The 21,105-nt window shown below is 38.9% G+C and overlaps 1 protein-coding gene across 5 annotated transcripts; it reads left to right on the top strand.

The window, feature by feature from the left end:
- The first annotated feature begins 217 nt into the window (after nt 1-217).
- On the top strand, nt 218-16,499 carry LOC103707082 (putative homogentisate phytyltransferase 1, chloroplastic). Of its 5 annotated transcripts, none has more exons than XR_016397816.1 (13): nt 219-767; nt 1,903-2,180; nt 2,297-2,380; nt 2,462-2,536; nt 2,715-2,798; nt 4,731-4,820; nt 10,989-11,090; nt 11,222-11,317; nt 12,015-12,086; nt 12,166-12,261; nt 14,351-14,455; nt 14,735-14,830; nt 16,226-16,499. XR_016397816.1 is itself a non-coding variant. In XM_017842772.5 (12 exons), exons 1-12 carry the CDS (start codon nt 418-420, stop codon nt 14,774-14,776), a joined length of 1,191 nt encoding a protein of 396 aa, XP_017698261.4. In that variant the 5' UTR covers nt 218-417; the 3' UTR covers nt 14,777-15,146. The 5 variants fall into 5 exon arrangements, 3 of the variants coding, with proteins under 3 accessions (XP_017698261.4, XP_088563512.2, XP_088563513.2); XR_015971399.2 differs by having other exon boundaries at nt 222-484; XM_017842772.5 differs by lacking the exon at nt 16,226-16,499 and having other exon boundaries at nt 218-484; nt 14,735-15,146.
- Nucleotides 16,500-21,105: the final 4,606 nt, after the last annotated feature.

A 21,105-nucleotide genomic window follows, 5' to 3' on the forward strand; every position in this document is an offset into this window, starting at 1 on the left:
TTACCAGAAATCATATTCGTAGAAGAAAAAATGCTTTCCGCGAACCAAACAAGCTCTCAATCACAAACAGATGGTTACAGATTTCTAAATTTATTAGTTTGGTGTAGTGTCTCTATCAATAATAAATAGATTGGAAAGCTAGCAAGTAGCGTCTCTATCCATGATAGATTGATTGGCGCTAATCAAACATGTACTAAGTTTGGTGCCCATCCATCACAATACGGTAGTGCCCTTAAAAAAAAAAAAAAAAGAAGCGTGAGGGTGCACGAGCGGAAAGCGTGATGGATGCACGAGCGGTAAGACTTGCTCAATCTGCTAGAAACTGAAATAGTAATTGAAACTGGAGGCAAGGGTTGAGAGCTTCCGGGCTCCCGCTAAGATCTGGTTCAATTTTTCTCCTTCAGTTCGCCGAGTTTTATGGATTCTCTTCTTCTCCGGCCCTTCTCCTTCCCTCCCCGGCTACGTTGTTTCTCGTCTCGGGGAGGTATGTGCTTCGAACTGAGGGATTGGAGGGAAAGAAGCGTTCTTTCTTGTATTTTTCAGAGGGAAATGCCTAAGTAGATTGGATAAAGGTGGGGGGGAGGGGGGAGGGGAAGGGTTTACAGGGGAAACGAGGGGGAAAAGGAAGTAGATTCAATGTTTCACATATTTAGTGAACAGGGAGAAGCCGTTGGAGCGAGGAGGCTTTTCTAGGGTTTCGATTCGGAGGGCATCTGCCGTTTCTTTTGGAATAGCTCGAGATATGAAAACCCTCCAGCTAAAGAGAGGTTTTTTCCCCCTCTCCAGTATTCTTAAAGAAAAGAGAGCGGTTTCTAGGGAAATTGATATCGTATGACCTGATAGATATGAGTGTGTGATTAGTGGTAGGCATTTTATTATTATTTTTTGAATGTGTAGATAGATGATCGTAGAAAGCACATATAACTGTGAATCTATTCCATGCTGATGTGGACAATGTTTTGATCCGTCCGTTGAAGTGGAAAAACATCTTCGAGGTGTCATGAAATTGCACGTGTTAGCGACCAACAGCATGAAACAATAACACTTTTAAATCTAATCGCAATAAGATGTAATGAGGTTTCCCATGGTTGTATTTAGTCAATACCAATAGCTATTGCGCGGCCTTAATTTTTTTTTCCCCTTCAGTTAGCATCACGGATGGTAACATTTTCAATAATATTTCTTCTATCATCTATCTTATGCTTACTTTTCAACACCATATTCATATGATGGATGATACATTAGAATTTGGTACATGAATTATTGACTCATTTCAGTCTTCTATTCTGTAAGATACTTGGAAGTTATAATTCCATAGAGACTTATTTTATAGGTGGTTATTGAGTTCCTCAGACCATGCAATAGGTAAAGGCTTCTTTTGTACTAAAACCCTAAAATTAAAAGAAACACGAAGTACTAAAAGTAAGCAGGGCAATCAATAGAACAGTAAGTACTAGATTGAACTGTTCACTGATTCTCTGACCTTTTTTGCTTTAATACTCCTAACATGCCTTACTTGCTTCTGCACTCCCCATCTACATTGCGCATATTTTTACTAGCTTCCATTTCAGGCAAAACAATGATGAAACAATATGCACGTAAGTACGCATGCAAAGTTAGAGTAGAACTGCAAACTGTTCTATGATGAATCCAAGGTACATTGATGTCGTAACATAACAATCTGATTGTTCAATGTCAGAGAATCGATGAAAAATTATAATATCATGTACCAACATCTTTTGCATGTGTAAATGAATCTGCCAGTCCTTGTTCCTTGATCTGCCTGTGGAAACTTGTTATCTTGAGCACAGTTTTAGGTTGTAAGAGATTATATGCATAACCCATTGGTTGATAATCTTATCAGTGAGTTGCTTAAACTGTCTCAGATTCTACATTTGACAGGGTGTTGCGTGCCAACCCAATATTCAATCAACCAAGCATGTAAGACCACATCGAGATGCAGAGTTGGAAGATCTCAAGGTCGCCTTGTCAGACAGACTCATGGAAAATCCACTTATCATGGGAGACTGCATGAGCGTAGTCCCATTAATGCGACATCAGGGCACTCAATAGGATCTGAGCCGCCCGAGGCATATGATTCTACAAACACATGGAAGTCAATACTAAGTTCATTCGACGCCTTCTACCGGTTTTCACGGCCCCACACAGTTATAGGAACGGTTAAGTCTTAATCTATAAACTATTGCATGACGCTCTATTTCATATCAGAATATTCTAATAAATTGACTTATAATCTGTAAATTTCATCTGTCTTTGGACTTGTCTATTTAAGCAGACAATAAGCATATTCTCGGTTTCTCTATTGGCTATCAAGGACCTATCTGATATTTCTCCATTGTTTGTTACTGGATTGTTGAAGGTAGCACTCTGTATAAGCTTTTAATTGAGACTTTTATGTGCTGTGTTCATACTCTGAAGGTATTTCCCTTGTTCCTAGCAGGCAGTTGTGGCTGCACTTTTCATGAATGTTTACATTGTTGGACTAAATCAGCTATTTGACATAGAAATAGACAAGGTATTCCTTTGCAAACAGTTTTGGTGAACTCTTGGTCTTATATCTGTTGTGCAGCAACACATTCGGATCTCATTCTTTTAAGTTTAGCATCTACTGCATCTATCAAGAGTCATGTCATCCTAAACTTATCAAATTAACCTGGTGGAACTTTGAAATATGACCACTTTCATTCTTTCAGGTTAATAAGCCATATCTTCCGCTAGCATCTGGGGAATATTCTGTCACAACTGGCATTGCAATTGTTTCAGCTTTTGCTGTTATGGTAAGTTAGATCCTCATAATTGTCACCATGCTTCTGAATAATCCTTACTGCTTTGTCTATACTCTATAACCTGCAGGACAGCATGTGAACTTATATAAAGTGTTTTTAAGAGCTAGATGGATTACAATGACTCTGGATTATACAAATTTAGTGCCCTTGATAAGTCTTTCTGATCCACAATTTTCTTCTTACAGAAGAATGTTGGCATCCTGGATTCATTTGCTATTTTACCATTCCTTCATTACTTATTATTTATTTGCTTATTTATTATGAATGGATGTCAATCTAAATTAAACCCTGAACTTTTTTCAACTGGAACTGGTGTTGTCACTACGTTTTGAAGATGACCAAATCTTTTTCAAGGAGACAAGAATAGGGTGAATGTGGCATAGATAAAATGGAGGCCAACAGTAAGAGTGTGAGTGTTGATTAAAGGTCATGTTATACCCTTTAGTAGCTTATTCTTATTATCTTGTTTCTAGCATGTGAGTTGGAATCTAGGCTGGCGTGCATGCAAATGTCTTGTCATCACTTAGTTTTCTCTGTTGTTTACTGAGGCTAGCAAGGGGCGAGTCAGATGATACATCGTGATTATTCATGAGGGGCTTTCTGCTCATGCCAATTGGTCCTTGCTGGTGGCCAGGCTTGTAAGGTAGAATGTGCTTTGTTGCCAAGATATCCTTGTCACAATATAAACACAAAAACATGGGCCAGAATTAAACATGTTATAAGCTAGTTAGTTGCAAATCTATCACTAAAAAGTGGGCATTCTGTGGTTCTCAAAGAGTTTCTGTTTATATTTTTCTAGATATGCATCTGTTATAAGTAATGAAAATGGTCCCCTACTTGCTGATATGAAGTTATTTGGGCAAGATAATTCACTAAGGAGGTTTATGAACTGCAAGTGCCTGTCAGATCTGTCTCTAAAGTGGATGGCCATGTGCTGGTAATCACTGAACTTAGGAGCAAGTTAGAAACCTCTTCCATAAGGTTCCAAGTTTAGGTAAATTGGTCATTGTCTCAATGGCAACAATCCTTTGCCTAACAAGCAGAAGTTCCAAGTTTTAAGTCTGAAGTGGTGCTTCTCCAATTATTTGACCTGTGTAATGGTGATATGAATGGGTCTCCTCTCTTTCTCTCTCAAAAAATAGTGGGCAAGTGAAGGTCTTATTATGTTGACAAGCAATTTGGGCATGTTAGAAGTGCTATTTCTGGATTAACGAGCACTTATAATTTTACACCTTTTTGATTCACTTATTTCCTTTTATTTTCAGAAGTTTATCTGATTATTGTTATTTCAGGTTGCAGATTATTATAATTGACTTCTTGTTCCATGCCTTAGTCTTTTGTAGACATTTTGTAGCTGACTAGAAAACATGTTAGTCAACAGACAAACTTCAGTATTTTTTTCCAATACTGATATGCAGTTTTATTATAGTAGTCATTTACCAGGTGAATGAAGGGCTGAGCATTTGCCAGGAAAATTTAATTCATGTTTTTTTTCTTCACATAGTATCAAAGGCAGAATGGAAAATATGAATATATGTGGCTAGTCGTGCTTGCATATTTATATAGAGTTTATCATATGCTTTCTGCTTACTTTTAGTAAACCATAAAAGAAATTAACTCATTCTGATGTAAAATATACAACTTGTTTACCTTAAAAAAAATATACAAATAGTTATCTTTAGCTATATAATGATATTAGTTCATGAGGTCTTTTTTATGATATTAGAGTTTTAGCTATAACAGCTACTAAATCCTTCTATCCACAATTAATTATAGTTTTTCCATGTACAAATTTATATCACGTATTGATCACGATAACAAATTTACAAAATTTACAAGTTGTACTGCACTATTCAATACTTCATTTGATGCCATGCCTTTAAAGATGCAGATAGTATGCTAATCCCTAATATTATGTTACAGAGCTTTTGTGTTGGATGGGTCGTAGGCTCGTGGCCATTATTTTGGGCTCTTTTCATCAGTTTTATCCTTGGAACTGCATACTCCATCAATGTGAGTTTACTTTCGTTTAACAATTTCTCTGTCCATTTCCTTCAGTAGCAATCAATGGTCATTAGCGGTTGAATTGTAACATACTGTGATGCATTTGACCTGATGAATATTGTGCCAATGGAATCTTTGAGTACTATTTGGAATTCTGTGCTTGTGGCTTACCTTGTCATCAATCATGGAGTAAGAAGCAGATAAAAGATATTTTCTTTTTTAAGGAAGCATTTGACTTCTTGCTTCTGCTATGTATCCTGATCAGACAAAAATACAGCATTGTAGTGAACTTAATACGAGAGGAAAAGATTAAAAAAATACATAAGAAGAAATAGAAGTTGGCAGGCTGAAATTTTATTTAGCTTCAAGATGTAACTAAATTGAAGTTATGATATACTACATTTCTACTTATAAAGCTCCCCTTCTTTCTGGCTATGGACATGGTGGTCAAACTAGGTAACTTGAGTCCAAAATGGTACCCTCTTGACTTACAAAATAATCACTGTTATGGTTTAACGTTCATTCAGATTAGCACTATAGCCAAACACACCTGAAACCCTATACTGCAATTCTAATGAGTGCAGAGCTCCATCAATTCAACCTTTAAATAAAGCAAGGCTTCTAACAAGATTTCTGGCCAGAATAGGGCTCAGGAGTATTGCAAGAACATTCCACAGGCATTTCTTAGAATAGCTGGCCACTAATCATTCCCTTACCAATCTTAATCCATATTCGACTAATATAAAATGGTCAACAATAATTAAAAAACTGCTTATTTGATTTGACTTCTATCTGAAACTTTCTCAAAGCTAAAAGAATGTGTGCATTTCTAACTAAAGTCGACTAAAGACTTGTATTCATACAAAAGAGTCCTCTAAGGACCCAAACCTTAAAATTTCAATCAAAGGCCTCATTTAGAAATCCTTTATGGTCAACTTGTATCTATTAAGAAGTTGATAGAGTATTCCTTGTTACAAACAGGTCAAGCAAGTCAGATGTTAGGGCGGAATTATTACACATGCTAGGCCAGTGCAAAGCTAAGTTATTAGGTTTACATTATTGGTTGAATGCATGGTTTGCCGAACCACCCCATACCGGCCGGTTCAGGCCGTATCGGATCGGTCCGGCCAGCAACCGGTACGGCGGAGCCGTGGAAACCGGGACGGGCCGGTTCTGTGCCGGAGACGAAGAAGATGAAGAGGAGAGAGCGCGGGAAAGAGGGAGAGGGAGGAGACCTGTGGCTGCCATCGGAGAGCCGCGGAGGGGCGGCGGAGCCCGCGGGGGGGGGGGGGGCCGCGGAGGCCGAAGCCGCAGCCGCATCCTCTGCTTCTTTTGAAGCAGGGGGCACGACGGAGGCCGAAGCTGTGGCCGCATCCTTTGTTTCGACCGCGACTTTTTAATTTGGGAATTTTAAGTGAAGTCAGCCGCATCCATTGCCGACTTTCCTTAAAAATTTTTAAATTTTTTAATTCGGAGATTTTTAAGTGAAGTCGGCACCCGAGAAGTCGGCACGCGAGAAGTCGGCACCCGATTTGCCGACTTCACTTAAAATCCCCAAATTAAAAAGCCGAGCTGCATCCCGTGTTTCGAAAGAAATAGGGACGCGGCCTCGGCCTCTGCCGTGCCCTCGCAGGTTCCCTCGCCTCCCCGTGGGCTCCACTGCCCCCCTTGGCCTCCACTGCCCCTCCGTGACTCTCCGATGACGACCACAGGTCTCCTCCCTCCCTCTCTTCCTTGCGCTCTCTCTCATTCTCTTCTTCTCCGGCTCCGGCGGAGGAGAGCTGGCCGATTCGTACCAGCTGGTTCCGGTACGAACCGGAACCGTATCGGTTTGGTAGGCAGCCGGTACGAACCGGAACCGTGGTAGGCGATCGGTACGTCTAGCTGTATTGGTATGGCGAACCTTGGTTGAATGACTATCTGAGCTGGCCAAGTTTTTTTAATTTTTCTGAAAGACATTTGGTTGGCCCACCAATTGACTTTCCTATGCATCAATAAAATGGGAAAAGTTTCAACTCTTTTCACAAAGTTTTGTAAGGAGTACAAAGATTAAACTTTTGAGGCCATGTTTGGTACGGGTTATAACCATGGAATAACCCCTTATTCGGTGGTATTCCTACCAAATTTTAAATTGGGGGCTTGGACTAGGCTTATACCTTGATAGGGGATAAACCCCTCTTACATGGCATAACCCTATTTCTTTGGTTCGGGGGGGGGGGGGGGGGGGGGGGCGGGGTGGGGGGGCGACTATTCCTCCAGTTTTGGGGCCTTCTTATTCCTCCGGGTTACCCTTTTGTTCCTCTCTCTTTCAATCGCCCTTCCCAAAATCCTCCCTCTTGCCCTACACTGGTGCTCTTCCTTCACTAGATCCAAGGCCTCTTTGGGTCTATTCCAGTTACCAGTGACTCACTTTGGCTACTAATGACCTGATCGACTCCTCCAATCGACTTCTGGGGGTTCCTTCTAGGAGATCGGTAGTGGAATGGCTCTTCAGCACTAAAACAATCTTCCTCCTCTTCTGTCTGCTGCTCGACACGCCACTGGACTATAGGGGATAGCATCGAGGAGCGTTGAACCTGCTTCATACTTGGTTACCGTTGTTTTGCTCTTCATTTCCTCCATTGCCTAGGTATGTCTCTTGGTGCTGATGAGTTGCTCAAACTGTGTTTTCTAATGGATGTTGACGGATGATGGAAAGATTGGATTGATTTTTTCATGTTCCTTGTTCCTCTATTGATGGAACTGCTGTGATTTATTGAAGGGATGATGGCACCATTCTCTTCCCACAACATGCTCGATAAAATTCCTATGAGGGATATGGATGGACGATGCTTGATGATGGATTGGTTTTTTCATGTTTTTTACCCATTTAGATGGATCTGCATCATGATTTAACATACTTTAGATTAATTTTTAGCCAGCTTGTTCCATGCATGTGGTGGTGGTTCTTGGTTGTTCCATGCATGCGACTTTGTATCATGCTTATTTTGATGTAAGTTGAGTAAGTGGAGTATATTTTGATATATAGGCTGATGTGGGAAGACATATGATTATATATCATGCTTATAGGACAATTTTGTCCAGAACAAAACAAAATCAACTCCTAGGGGCTGGGGCACTGTGCAGTGAATTGGAATTCATGTGGAGGGCATACCACATTTTTTTTGGTTTGATAGGGCATACCACATTTCAAGTACATCCACACTTAGCCATTTCTAAACAAATAGTATATGGGCAATTGTGTTTGTAAAATATTTTACTAGTTCATTAGGGGTGGGCTGGGTGGGGTGACGTGGGGGCTTGCTGGCTGGTGGTTGCACCCAAATTCAACTACACCTATTATATGTCTTCATTTTTTCACAAGTGGAGGAAGGGCAGTTTTATCTAAATTCACAAATTTTCTGTTCCATGGAATAGTCTTGTCCCTCCAAATTTATCTGGATAACTTTCCCTTTTTCCGTCCAAATTCATTCAGTGAACAAATGCTACTTGAATGAGCACATTCACTTAAACAAGGAGTTTATTCCTTTTTTGTTGAATTTTTAGATACACTTAGTCCTCAACATGTTATAATATTTACGAGCGAGTGAATTGGAACTTACTGTCTTATTGTGGTAGGGTTATGCATGTGAGGGCCCGGTCTATTGACCTGCCTGCACTTGACCTAGGCTTGTGGACTGGCCCGAAGAGGCCAGGCCTAAGGCAATTGTGCCCTGTGGCACGATGCAAACAGAGAAGAAGACTCTTCCTCCGATTTCGGCGAAAATCGCAGACTTGCAGGGCAAATTTGAGTTCATCTAGAACTTGGAGACTGTCTATTTAATCTCCCTCCTCCTTTGAGTTCCACCATTAGAATCACCAAAGATCGCCGCCGATTCCAAGCCTTCTTCTCCGAGTCTCCTTGATTCGACGCCGGAAAGAGCCGCCGGAAAGCCTCGTCGAACCGAGGTATGAGTTCTTCATCTCCTCCTCTTTCTTCCTTGGTGTCTTGGCCTTTGTTTCCTTGGATTAGAGGCGGCAAATTGCCGGACTAACTTCCGGCACAGGGGAGCCCTGTTTTGGCTCCCTTCCTAGTTCCCCGTCGTCGGCCGCCGAGTTTGGTCGAGCTTTGCCGCTGTCTAGGACCCATGTGATCTTGTGATTGTGGGTGAGGGAAACAACTATGGTAAAGGTTGATGAAGGGGTTGATCATGATGGTTTCTTTTTCTCCTGTTCTTTGGCCGACCACCGTCGCTGGTGGTGCCGCGGACGAAGGGCCGCCCATGGCCATCGTCGCCGAGGGTTGGGCCGTCTTGATGGCTGTCACCGTTTGATCCGGGAAGAGAGGGAGAGATTGGTTCTCCCTTGTTTTGGGAAAGAAGGGAACCTCCTTTCTCTCTCTCTCTCTCTCCTCTCTACTTTTCCTCTTTAGAAGATTTATGGATTTCAGTATAGGGTCATGTCGACCCGATTTACGAATTCGAGTTGATCTCTGAAATGAGTTCCTAAATTTCTTTGGTGCCCGGACCGTTTATTGGACCAATCACCTTGGCCCCATTAAGTGTTCCTGGAATCCACTGATGATAAACCCTATCGAACGACCTTAGCCCTAATCGAGTCCATACCCTATGATTCATTGATTGAGCTGCTTAGACCTGACCTGCCTAGAGCCGTTGAACATTGTCACCTGATCAACCGTCTTTTTTTTATTATTTTAATTCGAATAGAAATTAATCTTCCTTTTAATATTTTTAAATAGGTCTAGTGGAGTAGCCTAGCGATGTCTAACAGTCTAAGACCAAAGAGGTAAGTGGATCTTACACTTCTTACTTTTCAAATTATTATGTTTTTGGTGCATAAAATTTGCTTGAAAAAATATTATGCTTTTCTTAAAATTATGGATCGACGCATGTGTTATGAAAATCGTGCTTTATTATGAAAAATAGTTTTTATGAATGTTTTGATGAAAATAGTTTTGTTATGAAATATGAATTTGATCATGCCATTTAGTGTTTTTCATCTATTTATATGTATGTTTTAAGAAAAAGATATAAGTTTTCTAAAGGCTCTCAGATAGCTATATATGATTTCTAATATTGAAAAAATTGACACTCTAGAGCTAACATCCAACGAAAATGGCCCTCTGCCAACGAGTTAAAGTTGGTAACAAATATGAACTATAATATCTTTGTCGATTACGTACACAGGCCCTATCACGGATATAAAGTGACTGTAGCACGAATATCTTTGACCAATGTTTTGAACTATGATATGTCTAAATGACAGAAAAATGATTTGTGTATTTATTTGTAAAATAAATTTGGAATCATACTTATGAAATATGAATGATTTATGCATGCATGATTGGCTTTTTGACTTGTTTTAATATACTATTATTATCAAATGCTTTATTTTGTAGTATATATTATTTTTCTTAAATGATGCATTGGCATGGAAAAATTTATGCTTGATCCTATAAGGTAGTAAAAGATTTAATTATCGAGATGTGTTGCTCATATACCTCTATTTTTATTTTTCTCTCTCCAGACGAAAAAGTTGATAGGAACGAAGGATGGTCCAGGCTTGGAGTTTGTGCTAACAAGCCTGGCAATTTTGTAGAAAAAATTTAATATTTTAAATTGACTATGAATTTGTAGTCAATGATTTTTCTGAACATTGAGAATTATGGGTGTGGTATTTATGTTTGGATTTAGATGTTCTGAACCAATATTGGTTGCATTTAATGGATAATGAAATTGGATTTCTATTTATTTTATATATTTGGGATGGATTTGAAAGCTAAATATAATGTTGGCTTCGTGTTATCATAGGTTGTTCCCCTTAGCAGTACGGCCATGTCATGCTTCGGATCTGGGTTGGGACTGTGCAAATCTTTAGATTAAATTTGATATGTGTATGCTTCATTCTAATAGCTCTGTTGCACATGGAAGTGCAATTTGAATATGATTAGTTCATATGCCAATGTGGCTTTTTCTCTACAAGTTATTAGTTGAATCTACTGATAATCTTTGGCCTTGTTCATATGGTTTTGAAATGGTATAATTATGTTAGGGCTCATCCCAGCTTGCTTGTACGCACTCATAGACACAATATTTATAAAAAATGTACAAAAAATGCACAAAAAAGCATTAATATTGGGTTGATAACTTGATGGTTGTGGAATGTTGTTTGTTACAGATACCCTTTTTGAGATGGAAGAGATTTGCAGTCGTTGCGGCATTCTGCATCCTGGCTGTGCGTGCTGTGATTGTTCAACTGGCATTTTTCCTGCACATGCAGGTAGGTTTATAATGACAGCATGGCACACCGCTTGATTAGCCACTGTATACATTGCACACATTTATCTTTCTTATGTTGGTAGCATAACAAATTTATATAATCTATATTTGTTTTCTTGATAAATCTTGCAGACTTTTGTTTTCAATAGGCCAGCCAACTTTTCAAGGCCGCTGATATTTGCAACTGCTTTCATGAGCTTCTTCTCTGTTGTTATAGCATTGTTCAAGGTACTTCCTTAAAATTTCCAATGTAATTAATTAATCCGGGGACTTGGAAAGATATTTCAAGGTTTTACATTATGCAGATTCAAGAAAATTTAAGTTGGTGTTGTTAGAAATAAGATGTGCCTGACATTAAATTCTTGTATGTTATGGAAGCATGCCATGCAATATGTGGCGGTTCACTAATCGTTTAATGGTCAATGAACGTGTGTAGTCGTATCTCTGATTCTCTGTGCATTTGAGTATTCTCAATCAATTAAATATAGCTTTAGTGGGTAAACTACAATTAGAAATTTTGAAGATATTATAAGTGAAGTAATTGAAAGGCAATAAAACTTTTGCAAGCATTACTTGTAAGATCATTCCATCAGCCATGTAGATTATTAGTCTGATATATAGTCTCTCCTTCTGCATGTAAGTTTGGAAAAGGAAACAAACAAAGAAAGAAACAGTTGATATAATAATGTTAAAACAGATAAATGATTGTAATGTTTTAGGTGTTAGATGTGCTATACATTTCTTGAATTCTTTATATTATGATGAGCCCAGCAGTACTCTATTATGGACAAATATTCGGCTCTTTCCCTCCATATGGGATATGCATTTATTGAGTGATGTTGGTTATGGACAAATTTGAGTCTTTTAGCAATTATATAGTAGAGAAATCCTGCATATCTGGAGCATAACAGTGATTATCATGCAGGATATACCTGATATTGATGGTGACCGGATATTTGGCATTCAGTCCTTCAGTGTACGTCTGGGTCAAATGCGGGTCAGTATAAAGAAAGGGTTTAAACTACTGCTGTGATGTTGGTGAATTATAGTTTGTTGATCACATTGTCTCTGAGCAGGTATTTTGGATTTGTGTATATCTCCTTGAGATGGCTTACAGTGTCGCCATGGTGATTGGAGCCACTTCTTCCTGCCTTTGGAGCAAATTTGTTACTGTATGTTACCAACTTTTCTGTTTTATTTTTCGTAATGGTTTCAGCTTGTATACTGTTTATGTAGTTGATCTTAGTGATGCTTATCTCTGATCAACATGCCATCATTCTTTCTGGTCTTCGATAATTTTTTTCTTTCAGAATATTGGACTCATATTTATTTATGTTCTATATCAGAGACCAATAAATCATTTCTCTTTATATTTTTGAAAGGGAAAAAAGGTTCATATGTTAACAAGGACGTTATCATTTGGATATTGCATTGGAATGTGATAATTGACTGATGCATACCTACATGCATGCATGCATTTGAGTATATAGACTCCTTTCATTGGTGAGTAGATGTTTTCCCGGTTTCAGAGTGGAATGTGGTATTCAATACATGTAATTTGCTTTTGTGATGCAGTGAACCATAAGCATAACCAACAACCCTTATCCAAAACAAATTGGTATCGGCCCTCCCATAATGCTGTTCTGATGTATAAACATCCCACACCATTTTCAATGTAGGACCCTAGAGGTATAGGACTGCATATGTACAGTGGTGGACCTTGAATTTAATGATTTAAGGATTTAATTTGGACTTCAGAATTTGCTTTCTCGAAGCAGAAATCTGTATAGATGGGAACTGGCACGAGACTGGGGAGGGAAGAGGAAAATAATGGATCTTTCCACCGATTCTAGGGTTAGTAAACAGTGATAAGAAACAGGTTTTAGGGTTTTAGGAATAATAAAAAGGCAAATAAATTGTTGCGTAAACCGTCATGTCTTATCTGGCAGGTTTCTGCAATTATCAGTTGATTTTCAGTGACTCTGGTAAAGATAAATTGAGGGCAAGGCTAAGAAAATTTTCCAAGGTTCACAATGAATGACAAGGCTTCTAGGTCTCAAGGAATCAAAGTAGCGCCTAACACTTGCATTACAGATTTAAGCCTGTTATTGGCTAAGAAAATACAAAAGGATAGCAGAAAGAATGGTACAATGGTATCGAGAGGAATTAGATCAGAGGGAAAAAGAAGAAATAAAGAGAGTGAATAAGGGAATAGAAGGAATAGCCAAACCTTGGTATATTATTTCTTTCAATCAGATCAACTCAAAGAAGAAAGAAAAAAAAATCAACCTTCATCATCACAACTTTAATACCTAACAACATCTAATCTTGTCCTTTGAATAAAAGTAAGGGGGAAAAATCACTAAAAGATGCAGTGGACCCTACTATTTATTGCTAAATTGCCTCAAGGGTTTCCTGCTGAAGTACCATGAATAGTACTTATTACATTAATGCTGTATGACTTGACACCAATGATTCTGTAAACATGACTATACTCTTCCTGGAAATGTGGATGCCGAATCTTTAAACTAGTGAAAGTATGGGCCACACTACTATGGAAATTGGAGCTCTGATGCATTCTGATCTTGTGCCCATGACTGAGATATGAACACAAAGAATGGTTCCCCATCAATATTTCTTGTAAAATTAATTAGGTAAGCCTTTTCTTTTAATCTATTCTCAAGGGGAAATTAATTATCAGAATTGGTTTGACTGCCATCTAACAATGAAGGCCTGCCCATGTTCTGCTTTAGCCCCTGCTGTGCATTCTATATGCACTTCTGCCTTCTTTTATTTGTGCTTCTTTTATGCACTCATTTTATACACTTATCTCTTGTTTCATACGCATTCATACTAGTCAGGGACTAAAATTTGAATGACCATCAAAACTAGGGATTAGGAAAATAAACTTTTTGGCCAACAGGCCCTGACCACTTGCCAAATGGCTGGGAAATCAGGAACCAAAAGTTAAAGTTGCCCCATGTGGCTGGAACATAACTCCGTATCTTGAGGTAACTGTGAAAGTTGTGAAGATTGTTCATGTTTTTCTGACTCAGTCAGCACTATGGTTAACATAGAATCTTGCTCACAATGATTTAATAATTTCATGCTCTATATAAGCTGGTTATTTTCATTGTTACTAACTTCAGTGATGATGCTGGGTATTGTTGTATTCTATATCTTGTTGAAACCATGAAAGAGGCTAACCGATTGAATTGTCTATTTGATTTAGTAAGAATGGTACTTTCCTGACTTATGCAGGTTTTGGGCCATGCAATCCTTGCTTCAGTCCTCTGGAATCGTGCTAGATCTCTTGACTTGATGAGTAAAGCTGCAATAACATCTTTTTACATGTTTGTTTGGAAGGTGACTTACTGAGCTTCCCTAATGACCAACATTCTAGGATATATCAGATTTTTAGACTTGTTTCTCTGACTTGACTAATTTAAACTAAGGCTTCGTTCCTGCATGTGCTAATGCAATTTTTTGCCTGACTGATCAAGCAAATTATATAAAAAAAAAGGTTGGATGTGTCATTTTTGTTTCAATCTACGGTCTGTGAAGCAGGATATGGCTTTATAAGCTTATAAACCAAAAGGGAAATGGATATGCTGTTTTCTTATCTTCTTTTTTGTTTATTTGCAGCTCTTTTATGCTGAATACTTGCTCATTCCACTAGTGAGGTGAAAATGAAAGACTGAAGTTGGCACGTAAGCAGGATCAGCTTTTTATGAATCCAAGGTTCTCAGTTGCCCAAGTTCTCCATGTCTTTATCTACTTATATTGTGGCCTTAGCAATAACCAGCAGCCTGTTCTTTGTTTATATTCTTCCGTTCCATCATGCCAAATTCAATCTAGCGAGTTGTCCATCTACGTGGATAAGATTTCAGAGTATAGATGTATGGCTGTTTCTTGTTAATTTCACGAGGCAGGAGCAATTCTTACCAAACTTGTTATCAAAATTCAAGTCATTGTGATGATATCAAAGTTTTATTTGTGTTGATTTGACTCATTAAGAAAATAGAGAATGAATGTTCCCTTGATGGATTCCTATTTACTTGCAGTTTAGTTGATTTGAAATCACTGTGTATTACTGTGCCACTTTTCTCTTCCATTAGCAGAAAACGATGACAACAACAATAACAACATATCTTGATATCTTCTTTTACCGAGCACAGTCATTCTCTTCCACTCTAGAATGCACATGTATTCCATCATTTCATTTGTTTTGGCATGGTGGTGTGGTTCTGCAACTTTTTCTAGTTGAACTTAATGGACCGGTAATATCTCTTGTATATGCTGGCTCTCTTCCTTTTGTTGATTTTATTATCACGTTGGTCTGTCTGTTTGTGCTGCAACTTCTTCTAGTTGAATTTACTGGACCTGTAATATCTCTAGTATATGCTTGCTTTTCTTTCTTTCATTGATTTTAGTATCACGTTCTGTTTGTGGTGCAACTTTTTCTAGTTGAAATGGACCTGTAATATCTCTAGTATCTGCTGGCTTTTCTTCCTTTCACTAATTTTAGTATCACGTTTGCTGTTTGTTTATAGCTCCAAGTTAAATCACACTGCTCCTCCACTCCTCTTCTGCATTATCTCCACCTCCAATCACGTTGTGCAATCATGACATCCTACATGTAGGAAGCTGCTACTGGACCTCCATTCTCTGTTCTCATGTTAGTTTCTTAGCCCTCCATAGGACACTGTGCTCTCACTAGAGTGGCGATTGGGCAGGTTATCCTTTACTGTCAAGACCAAATGGATGGACTTGAAAAGACACCAACACATCAACAGGTCATACCTATGAACCTAGGTCAATTGGCAAATCATCTAAACCAACCCAGAGGAGGTGGAAAAGGAAAGGAGAGCGGGGAGAAGTGGGGGAGAGAGTGATGGGGATAGGAGAGGGAGTAATAAAGGAGGTTGGGGTTAGTGTAGCTGATGAGCCAAGCCGAGATGAGCAGTAAGCTCCCTGGCTCGGCAGGTCATATGGAGGGGGTATTCCAACTCAAGCCAGCCTTGACAATGGATGTTGGAGCTTCTTCTTCTTATCTGTGCCCAGCCTGAGCTTCTATTTATTTTTTGCGAGAGCAAAGTGTACACTCCTGACTACTTTTATGAATTCATGCTGTAGGTGAAGTTTGAGCTTGGCTGGTTTCCTGGCTGAATGAGCTCAATCGAGCCTGTTATCGAGCTGAGTCCGAGCCGTCGATGCTCTGATGGGTTTATTTGCAAAGCGGAGTCAGGGAAGAGAAATGCAGGCAGATCATTTAGGGTTAGAGTCAGTTATGTGTATGTAATTAGAATGTAATGTTTAATAGTTGTGATAACCTAATGACTTGAATTCTTGAATTTAACCTACTGAATCTATTTGTGGGTCAAGCTTGTCTGATCCATACTTAACTGGTCAAGAATCAGCTCAGCTCTGGCAGGCTAGGTCGGGTAGGTACCATCGGGTGGTGTAAGGTAATTGTTTTGCTAGGGTAGTGCCTTGAGAGGGTTAGGGCAGATCTAACATCTTGATAAGATTTCAAGGTTTTCGGGTAGTTATTCTGAAGAAAATTGGTAATGGGTAACTGGTCTAGCATCTTGATAAAATTCCAAGGTTTTTGGGTAGTTATTCGAAAGAAAATTGGTAATGGATAAGTGGTCTTTTTCTCCACAAGGATAACAGAAAGTCCTGCTGAAAGGGGTGAGGGCAGGATTCTCTTTTTCCTCAGAGAGGAGGCAAGGGCAGGATTGGAGGTTAGTCATTTTAACTAGGTCACCATTATCAACATGCGGTCACCCTTAAGGAGTAACTAGTCCCTGACCTAATATTTAGGTACCCTAGGTCTTAATTAAATTGAATCCTCGGGAGTAGTTTTGAAGAAACAAAAGAAATTATGAATTCATTTTAGCAGGCAACATTGGATACTTGGGAATAGTGACATTTTTCCCTCAAAAAGAAACTTCCTAATGGTTAATCCATAGACAGTAACAATAAAGAAGTTGAGGAATATTACTTAAAATATATAAAAGAGATAAACGTTTACGCACTGTAAAGAATATAGTATGCATATATAGGTTCTAAATCTTGCAACTGTTTAACAGTTAATGCCACAAAAAAAATAACCAGAAAATTTCAATTTGACTTATAAATTTTCATCTGATTCTTAAATTCCCATGCAAGGTAAGATTTTTTCATATCAATTGGTAATCAAAATCATCCTAAAACTGCAAAAGTCAGATTTCAATAAAACTCCTTGTATTTTTCAGAGAAAATTAGGCCAAGGTGTGATAACTTTCATTTAGTAAAATTCCCAAAACTATTTCAAAGCACAACACCTAGGACTACCAAACATTCTTAATCCATCCAGTAGCCAAAGCAGGAAAATAAACCCATTCAAAATAGGACTTCAAAGCCACACCGACAAAAACACTCAAGAACTTCAACCTAGTAATTGCTATAAACCTAAAACAAATTCCCTAACTTATTTATAATGTTATCCATACTGTGTGGCTAATTGTTTATAGTTTTATCCGAACTGTGGCTCACGAAGTTCAGTTTCCTTTCTCATCTCTGTTTCTATCTCCTTTTCTCTTAAAATCCAAGAATAACTTCTGACGAAGAACATATCTAAATTTATGTGCGAATAAAACCCAAGAAGAACTAGTGCCATAAATCATTCAAAATCATGGGTTTTATCTCTCTTTTGGTTGGCTTGCATCCCAAAAGGCAGTCATGGTCAGCTGGGGATGTTTGCCAGAGTTGAGGACCAAGTTGGCCACAAGGTGTGGGGTTTCTTAGCACCGTTTGGGTTGGCTTTTGAAGGTCAAGGGGACATATATCTGAATTCATGGGCCACTGGGCTAGAAATTGACTTGTACTGTGAACAAAGTCCATTGGAAACATTATATGTTCATGAGTATGCCTGTCTGCGCTGACCTGCAATGGATTGGAGGGAGAGTTTAATGTGCATAGCTCCTGCCCCACACCCACTTAGACATCCTGATTGGAAATCACTTAAAGAATGGTCGGTGATTCTTCGATATCCAAATCAAATAATTCCCAAGTGCACTCATCATCTCTTACGATTTGCCGGTGTGCAAATCTGACCTTGGTCCCTTCAGGATTAAAGTAGATCTTTTGGGACCATCAGAATAGGGAAGTAACGGACATTTAGTGTTTACGAGTCAACATTAGAATATTCCTAAAGTTAGAGGGGAGTTGACGTTTAGACCTCTCAGTTTAGCTTTAGCTTGTTTATATTATTATAGTTATTATTGTTGTTATTATTTTTGCAAGTTACTTATATGAATGCTATTAATAAATGGTCAAATGAAACGGTTGAATGATTTCCTGAGCTTGTCTAGTATTCAGGTTGAGCTCTTTCAGATTTCCTTGAGCTACAGAAAACTAACCTGCATGGACCAAAAATCAGCTAAGTTTGATACTTCAAGATATTGATACAGTTTAACATTAAAAAGGTATGTAATTAAGAACCTTCTATCTTGTGTGCCCTTGATATATGAAAGGGTATATAGCGTCTAGTCTTCATGAATCATGGCCATTACTTTTAACAAAATTAAAAAGGAAAAGGATACAATAATGATGATTGACAATAGCTTGCATGTATGCTTGCCGATCATATTTGTACAGTGACATCGGTGGCTTGAAAATTTTGAGAGCAATTTTTGCAGCAATACCCAAGATTTACACCATGGACCTTGCAACCCTTAGGTAACAAACGGTAAGTGGATGTTGGCAAATTCTAGAGCTGCCTGGTAGTTTACCACACGACTTACCAGTTCCTTCTTTTCCTATAAATCCTCAATAGCCTTGGTTGCTTCTCTACTTTGGTGACCTCTGGTGTCAGTGTCACAATCGTCTTTATTTAGCTTTCCTTTTTTGTTCTTAATTATCCCAACCATAAGGGAAGGTTAAACAGACCTTATTTTGTTTATTGGAATTTTGAAAAACACACAGCTCTGTGTATATTCTCAAATATTTTGTTTTGTTATGTTTTAATTTCATGACTATTTTTTTGAGAATAAAACATGAAGCAGCCTTTTCTCTTTTAAAACTTAATCATGATAAATAGCAACGAGGGATGTCTAAAGATCTATTCAAATAAAATGGACAATGATTATCATGATGCAGCTAAACGTTGGATGGATATTGATGTGGTGTATATTTGTCAGCATGTCATCGGTACAGGCTGATGTCATTCTCATCTCGACAACGGTCGAAGTCAACTTTACCTCGGTATTGGCCGAGACTAATCTAGCCAAGCAATAGAGAAGAACTATGTGCCTTCAATTCAACTTATTTGAAAGCGGTTGATGCCTACTAATGGTGCGACCACGATCTCACCAGTTCAGGAAAGGTTACTTTGTATCTGTTCGGCTATTGCTGCATGATTAGGATTATTATCATCCATGAGTGCAACATGGAAGAAGCAGTTAATAATAAGGAGGTGGCTGGAGGACCTCCAGGTATGTTCTATCACCCATTCTCTCTTTCGAAACTCTACTACTCTTAAGATTTTTCTTATTTTTTAAGAATCCAGTTGACTTAAGCATCGAAGGATTATAAATTTCGGCAAAAGGGCTTCTTTTTCTATTTTTAGGTCAGTCAGGCATAACTAAAAAAACTATTCTGCTCAGGCTCAGGGTTGTTTGTCGCTAACTACTTCCATCAATTCTTCAGCCTAGCTTTCAAGCTCAGATCCTAGTTACCGGCCATGTCTCTTCACCTCGGTCTTGGGCCACGACAGCTTCTCAGCTCGGATTCTAGTAGCAACATATATCAATTTGTTATTAAGTTGGTATTCCTAAGGCCATGCAGAATAAACTTTTCTCAAAAAATTAAAAAAAAAAACATATTGATCCTAATTTAATCTGTAAGTTTCAAGTCGATACCTTCCCAATTATCGTCTACTGTTTGATGGGGACTGGACCTCCCAAGTTGCCCTGCTATCTTCCCATGCAGTGAAGCCTATGACCTCCCCCATTTAAATTTTGGTCCAATAATGCACCAAAGGACACAGTATGGGTAGATATGGATGCAAGGCCGGTCTATCCTAGATTCTCCACTAGTGGAATACGGCAAAGGAAGCCTATCTCTAGCGGGCATGCGAGGCCGCTGCCACCAATCATTTCTTGGATGATTCCATAGGTCGTAAAGGTCGATGGATTGAAAGTGTTAGGAGAGATGGAGAACGGGTGTTGTATAACTAAAGTCACTTCTCTTTCATCAAGTTTTATTTTTTGGTAGGGCCTGTTCTTTAAATTATTGTTTGGGGACTTGTATGCACGCGATACTACAGAGCCAAGGCAACTTTTCTGAAGGCCACCTTCACGTGTGCAGCTCTCCACCACCCGTGCTGCCTCTCTCTCTCTCTCTCTCTCTCTCGGCTCTCTACAGAGGTCTCTTCTATGATTTTACTTGCGACACTATTGTTACATGCGATGACTTCTGAGGAGGCATTCGAGAATCTTGAGATTGGGGTGAGTCAATGGGATATGGTGAAGAGGGAGAGTGCCGGCCCATTTGTGGAGAAAGTCTAAAGTCTTATTAAGGTTTTTTTTTTTTTTTTTTTGGTACAACGGCTGCTCATTCTACTCTAGTATAGGTACAGCCAGTAGAATCAAGAGCACAATGGTGAAGGAGAAACCTTCTGGTGTGTCCAGACGACCTCTTCAGAGTGTTGTGCAGTATAGAAAGCGACCCAATCTGCGACCCTATTCGCCTCTTGATATATATGCACTGCCTGAAAGGCGCTGCAGTCTCTCTTCATCCGACGAATGTCACAGAGTAGAAGACTCCCATCCCCCTCCAAAGCGAAGGTGCTTTCTAGCATAGAACCAAATTATCTAGAATCTCCACTGCTATTTCACCTATACTTTTGTAAGCTAGTTGCACGTAACAGTCCTTATTTTGCAAAAGTCTGCAACAATGATCGCTAGGGAGAAAATTTGGAACATGTTCCATTTGCATCTATTGTAACAATAGCTTGTTAAATTTTTAAA

The sequence above is a fragment of the Phoenix dactylifera genome, chromosome 11 (genome assembly GCF_051530095.1).
Source record: "Phoenix dactylifera cultivar Ajwa chromosome 11, Ajwa_hap1_PhDact_Kaust_v1.1, whole genome shotgun sequence".
NCBI classification, from domain to species: Eukaryota; Viridiplantae; Streptophyta; class Magnoliopsida; order Arecales; family Arecaceae; genus Phoenix; species Phoenix dactylifera.